Source organism: Sinocyclocheilus anshuiensis, unplaced genomic scaffold, assembly GCF_001515605.1.
Source record: "Sinocyclocheilus anshuiensis isolate Anshui unplaced genomic scaffold, SAMN03320099.WGS_v1.1 scaffold446, whole genome shotgun sequence".
Classification (NCBI taxonomy): Eukaryota; Metazoa; Chordata; class Actinopteri; order Cypriniformes; family Cyprinidae; genus Sinocyclocheilus; species Sinocyclocheilus anshuiensis.
The window spans coordinates 4,221,937-4,232,948 of record NW_015544247.1 but is presented as its reverse complement, the minus strand read 5'-3'; the positions used below and the strand labels follow the sequence as shown (position 1 = coordinate 4,232,948).

The window sequence follows — 11,012 nt, the reverse complement described above, 5'->3', positions numbered from 1 at the left end:
TGAATATAGTCGAAATATTATACAAAAATATATGGAAATTTTTACGCCTATATAGCCTATCTTAAATGTTGTTAGCATTTTGGTTACATTTTTCTGAGGTGAAAGTGAGGGTCTACTCAGTGGCTGACTGCAAATCCCTTCAAAAACACTTACGGTTTTCAGAAGAAAAACTGGCACAAACTAACAATGTCAAGCTATGTCAGTGCAATAATGAAATAAGAATTAAAATCTACTAATCTAGTATTCTAATTTAAATGAAACACTATGGGACTCCCCAATTTGTGTCCTGCAGCCCCTCCTCAGTTTGAACACTGTTGAATATAGCCTCATAAGATTTAACTCAATTGTCCTTAAAGAATAGCCAACACACACAAAATTAAAATACAGACAGAAACCCAATTTGGCTGATCAAGTTTATTTGATCTGCTTACCAAAGAGACAATGCCCGCAAACATAAAACAATGAACAACTCCTTCATGATTAACTAAAATGTATAATGACAGCAAGTGTCATTGTTACCATAATTATTCTTTCTCTTACCATCATCATCATTATTAATAATATTAGTATCATTATCTTCATATTAAGTGACATTTTCTTATGTTTTGTATTTTAAAATGTAATAACATGAAATGATCCCTTAAAAAACATGATGGACACATGGCTGTGGATAAGACACTAAGTAGAAAGGAGGGGAGGAGTGTAAATCTGCATGGAAAGGCTGGTCCATAAGGCTCCAGAGTCAAAACTCGTCCCGTAAAAGTGAGTCAATCGCCCTGATAGGCACCGTTTTCCAATCCGCACACACAAACACATGATAAACCTTACAATGAAAATAAAAACAGCATAAGTCACATTTAAAAGCACAGTATGGCAGTGGAAATTAATAGCTCATGGGTGTGAAGAGAAGTGTCAGTTGGCGTAGTGATGGCATGAGAGAAACGAGTTGAGTGAGGCTAAAGTAAAGGATGCCATCATTGTGCACAAGGAGGTATAAGAGCATAGGAGGACGAGAGTAACCCGGGTTTATGATTCCTTTGTCATGATCGGTTTGGAGTTGCAAAGTCACTTCTTCCAGTTGTGTTCTTAAATAAACATATTCAGTTCCCTTCATTACCCGGAGATTAATTAGAAAGTACCTACAGTACAGTGCCTTCCGTTTCTGTTGCCTTGAGTTCATCCTCTTTGTTTTTTTTGTCTTCCACAACCCTGATTGCCATTTCAGGGAGACTCCAAGTCCAAGCACCAGAGTTAGGAAGGTGTCCCAAAACCCTGTGAAGAACCCCTAGACAACACACACCGACACACCTACATGAACACATTCATACACACTCACACACAAAGTGCATTCCCATACGGGTGGTCCAGGGTTTCCTCATTTCATAAACAAGAGTATTTGCACTGTCTTTGTCTCAATCTACGGCGTCTTAAGAAGTTTGTCCGCTTCTGGGTATGTGGGATACTTCACTGTCTCAATCTTCTCTTTGACTTTATAAGAGGGGTAGAGGCCTGTGCGGCCTGTTTTGCGGTTGATGCCCTTGGAATATCCATCCCAATGGTTGCCCGCAATGCCGATCACATCTCCAGGCTCAAGCGGGATGTCGTCGCTTTTGCGTGGTTGGTGCGGGTAGATAGCGATCTGGTTGTGGGCGTTCTGCCCACCGAAGTAGTAGATGTCATCGAGGGAATAGAAGAAGGAGGAGGCGTCTGGGTGGAGTGTCTGCATGATCTCGTAGGCCACTCGACACACCTGCGCACAATGGAAATGAAAACAAAGACGCATTCACAAGCTGCTTTCAAGCTGAATCTTCAGAGCAGAGTGGAGTTGAGTTAAGAGGATATGCAGGTGCACCTGACAAAGATGAATGGACTTTACAATGGTTAAGCGCTACTCATGAAAAGCTGAAGTGAAGATTAAGGACTATTAGAACAAAGTAACCACAGACTGCTCATGACCAGTCTAGAGCATACGGCACATAAAAATGTCAAGATTGCAAATTTCATTGCTTGGATCTGACTGGCTGGCCTTTCTGGGAGTTTTTAATCAGTCTGTCAAAAAACAAAGTCTTGTTTTCAGTGGATCAGCCTGCTATAATGATGGATTCAGAGGAGCCACTGGACAAAAAGTTGCCTTTCTAAAGCTGGACACGCTGTAAGATTTTGATGGTTCTTTACCATTGTTGATAAGTCTACAACGGGGTAGCGAACCCTGCTCCTGGAGGGCTACCGTTCTGCAGAGTTCAGCTCCAAACCTAATCAAAGTTTTCAGGTTTTACTTGAAAATAAAAGGCAGGGTGGAGCAGGTTTTGGATTGAACTCTGCTGAAATGTAGTCCCTCCAGGAGCAAGGTTGGCTACCCCGCTCTACAATATGACTCGAGTGAGATCTTGGTTATACGTTTTGGTACACTGTGACATCCACGTATTTTATGTCCAAGTGTACGATATATATTGTAGCAAAGACTTTGATCCCAATTGTCCTGTTGAAAACTGACTTAGAAGACTGATCATAAAGGCGACAAGTCTTCAGCCAATGAATATGTCACACTAAACAATCAAATATTGGTGATCAATAATATACAAATATTATTTAATATAATTGATTTTGCTGGCCAAAATCGACAGCTAAAAACTGCACAGTGTGAACCTGCACAGTGTGAAGTGGGCGATTCCTGGCCAGAATAAATGGGCCAGACTTTCAGCCGATAGTAAAACGTTTGGATCTGCAAGACTACTGATTGCTAGACATCATGTCTGGCATGAAAACTTAAATAACAACCCACAAAGTCTGCATTGTACTTGTGAGAGTACTTGTGAAGAATACGACATGAGTCTATCCATAAAAAAGTTACAATTTAACAAAGTAGACTGTAGAAGAAAGAAATGACCAAAAACCCTAAAGCAAATCCCCAAAATAATGTTTAAAAAAAAGTACAAAAAAATTAAGGGTTATCAAACAGTCAAGTCTTAACCCCATAGAAATGCTGTGGGAGGTTTGGGCATTTCATGCAAAAAAACCCTCACGAAAGTGCAAAAAAGGGACAAAAAGTTAGTGTAGGAGACGAACAGAACAAAAACTTCTACAAAAGTGGGTCAAACTGTACCTGTGAAGAGAAGGTGCACACTAAGAAGTTGGTCCTGGAGAGGAAGTGGATATCCAGGATGACTCCTCTCAGAGAGTTTTCAGTGTAGCGGTTGTGCAGCCCAGCCGACCATGAAATAGAATTATCACTAATAAATTCATAATCAGGATACCTGTACACAAACAAAAAACAAAAATGGGTTAAAAGGTCCTCCCTGATGGCACTCCTCTTACTGTGTTCCAAAGCCTGGTCTGCAGCCTAACTCGGGCACGTTCATGATGTCAAGGCTTTTCCAAACAGAGGGCAGCACTGAATGCATCATTTGCCGATAAAGGAATCCCAGAATGCACTACATGCTCAAATTTTCATATAAGATGGTGGAGGAAGATTAATTAAACATTTATTTAATTAAAAAGTAACAATATCACCCGAAATGTGTGTGCTTTGTATTTATTTATTATTGTATTGAGTATTGAGCTATTAGCATAACAACATGCTAACGTCAGATTGACTGTGACCGTTCACATCAAGAACAACACTTGTAAAGATAACTACTGTATACGGACAACTATATTAGCATTCATTAACACAATAATGTTCTGTTTTTTTATAAGCGTGCACTGCAATTATGCCATCTGCCATTTTGAATGCTCAAGCTCTTTAAAGACGGGTGGATTCTGATTGGCTGATTGTCTGTTTTTATTGTTTACCAGCTGAAATTTTTTTTTCTGAAAGTGATTCCAATTATATTGTTCCTCTGTGTCCTCACTGTTATAGCTGTGGCGTGGATTATTCTCAGAATAAAACAAATATTAAAAGTTTTGTTATAGTTATTGTCCTTGGTGTGAGCTACAATGTTGTTGCCTTGTAAAGTGTTTCATTTCAGTCATATGATGATGTTCCATGTTGGTTCCAAATTAGGGTATTAACAATTCTAAGATAGCTTCTTATTATTCTTGTCTAATATTTTCCAGTTAATTACCTAAAGGTCCTTAAAAGAAGATAAATTCAACTGCCAAGCAACACAGCATGAGATATTAAGACTTGTTTTCATAGACTGTATAAAGTGTGCTCACTTAGACTTGGCCTCCTGCAGTAGAGAGGGGTCATCAGTGGCGAGGTAAACCCGTTTCTTGTCCACATGCATGCGCTGGGCCAGACTCTGGTAGTGGTCCTCAACATGCACCATGTACTCTTCTATGGGGTGGAATGCCGCCTCCGTCCCTACCTTATCTGTCCGGCGCACATGCACCCTGGAGAGAAGAGCAATACCTGGGTTAGCCTGATTGTGTTTGTCCATGTGAGAAAGGGATTCAAGGTCGACAAAGAACAGGAAAAAATACAGACCAGCAGAATACAATTTCTTTCTATTTTTTTAAACAGGTGTTTAAAGGTTTTGCGCTTTGGGGTGCCGATTTTCTGAAAATGCCAACCATTATGTGTCTATGTGTGAGTGTAAGGATGGGTGGCTGAATAAAGTAAGAATGGTGTGTGTGCATTTCCTTTAACAGCCAAGCCTGAGGGCGGATCAGGTACTTGACAAACTGAGACACCCACCACACAGGTGGGTCCCCATGAAGCCTCTGAAGCCGGTCCGCAAGGTCTTCAGGGATGGCCAGGGGCAGGTACGGGGGACGAGGGTGCAGGCTGTCCACGATCGGCAACTCGATGACCTGAACATCCCGATCGTTTGCTTCACCTACAGACAATGCACAAGACAATGAGCGGAAGGAATGCACTGGAGAAATTAAATATTGTGGTATGGACTGTAAATTGGCCAAACTTGCTTTTCCAATATGAGATTAATTTACAATTATCAAGTCAATAAAGCTTGACGGAAGAGCTGCTCGCACGGAATAGAGCATGGGGCTAAAAACACGAGAGCAGGAGAGGAAAAAAAGACAACCTTAGGCCATAAACATACTACACATAGGTATGAAAACCGATACAAATGCTTGGTGAATACATTAAAAGCAGGCGGCAATCTGTGCATACTTTACATTACATTACGCTAACACCTTTGGCAGGCAGTTGTATCCAAAGTGACTTACAGTGTGTTCAAGGTGCAATTTTGCCAGTGAATATACGCCACATTCTTCAAGAATGTTCTCGTATTAGTGTGGCAGCAACAAACCTCAAGGGGGTGCGATGATGGAGTTCCCTTCAAATGTCTGTGCCATTACAATGGATGTTATTAGGTGCGTACATTCACATACAAGAGCATGTTTCAGGCCTTAGGGATGCACAATATACTGAAAGCCATAGTGGTGTTGGCCAATATGTGTGTGTGTGTGTGTGTGTGTGTATGTGTATGTTGCCATTTGTGAATAATGGCTCTCACTGTGGTTCGCTGGAGTCCCAAAGCTTTAGAAATGGCTTTATAACCTTTTCCAGACTGATAGATCTCAATTACTTTCTTTCTCATTTGTTTCTGAATTTCTTTGGATCTCGGCATGATGTCTAGCTTTTGAGGATCTTTTGGTCTACTTCACTTTGTCAGGCAGGTCCTATTTAAGAGATTTCTTGATTGCGAACAGGTGTGGCAGTAATCAGGCTTGGGTGTGGCTAGAGAAATTGAACTCAGGTGTGATAAACCACAGTTTTAACAGGGGGGCAAACACTTCTTCACACAGGGCCATGTAGTTTTGGATTTTGTTTTCCCTTAATAATAAAAACCTTCATTTAAAAACTGCATGTTGTGTTTACTTGTGTTATCTTTGACTAATATTTAAATTTGTTTGATGATCTGAAACATTAAAGTGTGACAAACATGCAAAAAAATAAGAAATCAGGAAGGGGGCCAACACTTTTTCACACCACTGTATATATATATACACACACACACACACACATACAGTATATATACATTCTAATATTGGCCAACACCAATACGGCTTCCAGTGATAGTGATGCCTAAAATTTAATTTACATATATATGCACATTACATTGGCAGTTGGCAGAGTGATGAATATATGCGCATTACATTGGTGGCTGAAACACTCTAGATCCGGATCAAAAGGCGCTAACTATTGAAAAATCCATATTGTTCAACCACTAGCATGAAGTAATGGAGAAAAAAAAAACGTTATCAGGAAAAAATGTCTTCAAAGAGACTGTGCGTGCCAGGTTTAAATTATGCCTTATGCAGCATTAAATGTTAAAAAGTATTTTTCACACAAAGAAGTGTTGGAGAAACTCCCTAGCCGTTCTTATATAACCTTGCTGTTAGGCTCTTTGCATGGGGATGAGGTTTTTCCAGCCCAGCACCCCTCATTGCACTGATAAACAAAATAACTCTCTCTCTCTCTCATCCTCATTAGAGCAGCAAGAGAATCTAAATTACATCTTGTCCTTGCATCCTGATGAATAAATTGAAGGGGGGGGGGGCTTCAAGGGAGGAGGCTTCTTTATTATTTTTAATTCATGCTATCTGTGCGCGTGAACCGCTGAAGCGACACTGATTCATTTTAATGCTGCGTGTGTTTGGATGTGCATGTTGCTGGGGGTATTTTCTCTAAATGCCAGCAGGATTATCCTGAAGGATTTGGTCTGCCCTTTGACCCCGTGCGTGTCATAACTAGAGGCATTAACAGGGTTATGTTATGTACATTATTGAGAACCGTCTCTCGAAAGCTAGACTACAATTAGGCTGAGTTCATTTGGTGCGTATATTATGAGAATCCAAGATGTTAATGGTAATGTGTGAAAACTGATGGCATGGCGTTAGCAATACCAAGGTCATGGGTTCTGTTCCCAGGGAATGTGAAAAGCAGTGAGTCCCAGCCCACTCTGAGCTCAGTCTTGAATATATTGTAAGTCGCTTTGGATAAAAGTGCCTGGCAAATGCATAAATGTAACGTAATGAGTTGGAATAGCATGTTTAATATAACTCGCTTGCTCAGTCTCCATCTCTGTCAATCTCGCTGGTCCATGGAGTGCAGAAACTCAGGCTTTAGGGTGAACTAAGAGAGATTGTGTCCTCTGGGAGGAAAGAGTGATGGGAAAGCGCTGCTTTGTTTTGAGGTCATTTCTTTCATGTTTTAAAGGCAGTCTCTCCTTCCCCTCCGCTTTGCTTTTAGAGCACAGCAGGTTCACTCCAGCTGTAGACCGATTCCTCTGAACACTGGGTTTAGCCTATTAGACAGACTCTTACACTGGGCCAGTGTATATAAAAATGACCATTAGTATGTTTCCAAAATGAACTTTTTAAATATGTCCATTATTGAATAAATGTTCGTGAATCTGTTGCATTTATGAAAAAACAACCCACTGACCATTACTCAGATTGACATTATAGACCAGCAAAATGCCAAAAAATCATGTGACTATGTACTGAGAACAAAAATGGAAAAATATTAAATTATATAAAATAAAAAAGTGCATCCTTAATCTCAACACAAGAAACAAACAGATGAAGTGTATCTTAAGGTCCCTCATCACAATTTTACCTGAACATTACCTGACTGAATGTAATTGACCCTTCATCAGGAGTTTGATTGACAGGCGATCTGATCAATCATAATGCAGAATCTGCCATTTTGTTAGACAAACTAACTAGACAGGAGAGTAGATTAAAATCGGTGGACTTGAACTTGAAAAACAGTGTGTATTGACATCTTTCCGCGGTTGAAACAAGATGGCCTCTGATGTTCATTCATGTTTATTTCATGCTAAAACTAGTAAAGAGGAAGAGATTATCGATTCACATGCTGCTTGAACTGAGGCGCTATAGCGATCTGTCACGACACATTAAAGAGCCACAAAATGGTATTTATTGTTTACATTTTTTTTTTAAATGACAAAATTTGAAAGCTGAGACTTTGTTTCATTCCAAAAGTAACCTGCTCTGTCTTTTCTGTCCACTTGTTGTCAGTTTCCTCTTTGCTCTGCGATGTATTTTGCACTGTGTGCAGAACATGATGTTTTTTAAAAATTGTAAAATAATCCCATTGCAATTCTAAATGATAAAAACAGCCTGTTTAATTCTAAGGATCAGAAAAAGGAGCATAGATTTGAGGGACATGTGTGTTACTGACCAGACCAGTGTCCAGTGGAGGCCCCCGTGCGGTCAGTGCAAGTCTCGCTAACGGGTTTAAAAACAGTCTCCCATCCGCCGGTGGCGTAGCGCCAGTTCTGCGACTCCAGTATGAGGGTGCGCTGTGTGCCATAGGCAATCATGAAGCAGTAGACCACATGATGCAGCTGGCAGCCATAACCACAACCCTTATTGATGTTACACACCAGCTTGCGAGCCTTGCTGCAATCCTGAGGGTTCTGCAGATACAAATCAGTAGAGAGAGAGAGAACTGAAGAGCTTTCTACACATTCAGTGGACACTTTTAGACGAGGAAATCACACTTAAAACATCTGGATTTCATTACATGTGTAGAAATACAGTTTGAGGCTGCTGTATATGGCATTTTTATAGCTCAGCAGGTTCCTTGATCTGCTCGATGTCAAAAACAGCACATGAATTTGCATTTGACAGCTCAAGTATGACTTCTGTACCGTGCTGCTCATGGAGACGTGTGCAGTATTATACATCTTTCTAGACCACCAGTAAGATAAAAAAATGATAGAATACAAACAAACAAACAAACAGAGAGAAACAGTTTTGTCAAGGTTTTTGAAACTCTCCAATCATCTCACGCATGAAAATATTTTTAGTATGTGCTGGAGGAAATGATAAATTTGGCTCTGACACCAGAAGAATATAATGTCTGAATGATCTTGGCTGGATGAAAGAAGACGAAACAAACAGGACGGAAAATGGTCCCTCCATCTATCGCTGTTTCTCTCGTACTGAGACAATAGAGAGGCGAATGACTGGAGTAAAGAGAAAGAAAGGAGCAAGAGAGAGAGCATTGTAGATAAGAGATGGATGACAGCAGTGTAGTGAGACAGACAGAGGACTGTCATTTCTCATAAGAGACACAGCTTCTTTGTTATCAACCTGTCTGTCTCTCACACACAAAGTAAAATACACTCCATCACTTTAATCACACTCCAGCTCTCATTACCGCTCTAACCTGTCTCTCTGATGGAGAGCACTGACATACAAAGCTATTAGTCAAAGTTAACATAGTACTAGTAGCACAAAAGTTTTCCTCTAGGCCAAATGACTAGGTTATAATACAGAGCAGTGTTTCCCAATCTTTGTCACCCATCAGTAAGGCCAAATACTTACGGATCATCAACATCAAAAAATCAGAAATGGGCTTCTTTTGCCTCATATTACACTGGTTTCATGTAGCATTATCATTAGTATATTAGTATATTTGAGACATTTAATGGGATAAAAATGAGTAATGTATGAGCTGTTGTAATTAGCCTCAACATTTAAATATGATAAAAATGATGAATGGATAAAAAAAGTATTGATGAAATGCATACATACAGTTATATTTTAGAAAACAGAATAAGGGGCAATAAATAGTCTGTTGTATTTTTCCATACTTATCCAGAACTGAAAATGACAATACTTCCATACTTATCCAGAAATGAAAATGGTGTATAACTGGAAAAAAGGGGAATTTTCTGTATTAAGATTATAGTAAATAAACAGACAATTAAATTTTCATTATTTCATAACAATATTTTTGCCACAAAAAAAACACATTGTCGTTCGCACAAGTCATTCAAATTCTAACTGCACCTAAACCCATATTTAATGTTTTTGTGAATGAGGAGTGTCCATTTTAGCATTTATCTCATTTGGCTAGCTTCTACTGAATGACTTGAATGACAAATACCAAATACCTACTGTAGAATTTGATTGGACATATATGGCCTTGAGCTTTAAAGTAAATTATATTGAAAGCCTGTTAATAACTAAGCCTATTAATTAAAAAGATAAAACTATTTATTTTGTTCTCCTATTATATAGCTGTATTTTATTATTTGCACTTAGCATTGCATACTGTACGTGCGACCCCTTTTTTATTTCATACCTCTGCTTTATGAAACTTAAAGATAACCACAAATATGCAGTTACAAATATGGAGATTATCAGGTAAAAGCATCAGTTGTCTAAAGCCACAATGTGTTGTTGATATTCCAACTGCAACTTCAGCATGTGACGGCAGTTTAAAGTCTTTCTGCAGGAGACGTTCAGGCTGCGGGTTAAACACACAGAATCAAGCTGAGCTCTGCTGATTACAGCCTGTGTGCTTGTGCGTGGCACTGCATTGTGTTGCAGCTGAATGTCAGTTTAGTCTCCAGTGTGGAGTCAGCGCAAAACAACCACCCCATCCCATCTCAGAGAGAGGGACAATATACTGCTGTCCCGCCAACTGCAATATAATCACCCCTCTCATTGATATATGGGGAGAGGGAAGGAGGATGAGGAGGAGGGTGAGTGAATGAATGTGATCTTGTTCAGCCATAGACTGTATTCAAAACAGATGCAATATTTAATTTGAAGAACAAACAAAACATGCAGTCAAAACCGAGGCTGGAAGGTTGGAAGTAGTGCCAAATGCTTTAGACATGGAGGGGGACCCCAATATCCATAAGAGCCACGCAAAATAGGTTGTTCAATGAAAATTTCTCACATTTTTACATTTAATCCGGCCCAATCTTGAAAGTTTGGTTTTATTTTTGCATAAAAGTAGAGGTCATTGAATATGTCATAATGTTGAGTACTTCCATCCCTTATAGCCGTCATTTGTTCATTTCAAATTAAAAATAGCATCCAGTGGTTGTGAATGAATCAGTGTTTTTTAAACAAATATTTTAAAGGGGTCATATGATGCGATTTCAAGTTCCTCTTCAGGAACTCGAGCTGCTTCGAAAACGCTAGGGGAACGCCTTCTGCGACCCACGCTCTGAATCACATGTGAAATCAGTCCAATAGCTGAACGGGACGTCACGGCGGATGACGTCATGACCAGGAAGCTATAAAAGCACGTGCGGCGGAGCCAGCGTCAG

At 39.7% G+C, this 11,012-nt stretch overlaps 1 protein-coding gene across 1 annotated transcript in view; it reads right to left on the bottom strand.

The window, feature by feature from the left end:
* Positions 1-449: 449 nt before the first annotated feature.
* The window catches only part of LOC107697788 (alpha-(1,6)-fucosyltransferase-like), a 100,441-nt gene continuing 89,878 nt past the window's right edge, over positions 450-11,012 (bottom strand). The window contains exons 7-11 of the mRNA XM_016498650.1: positions 8,120-8,357; positions 4,512-4,781; positions 4,159-4,336; positions 3,104-3,254; positions 450-1,750 (exon numbers count right to left, since the gene is read on the bottom strand). Of these exons, the coding sequence (XP_016354136.1) occupies positions 1,418-1,750; positions 3,104-3,254; positions 4,159-4,336; positions 4,512-4,781; positions 8,120-8,357 (1,170 nt within the window). The 3' untranslated portion in view covers positions 450-1,417. The remainder of the gene's footprint in view (positions 1,751-3,103; positions 3,255-4,158; positions 4,337-4,511; positions 4,782-8,119; positions 8,358-11,012) is intronic.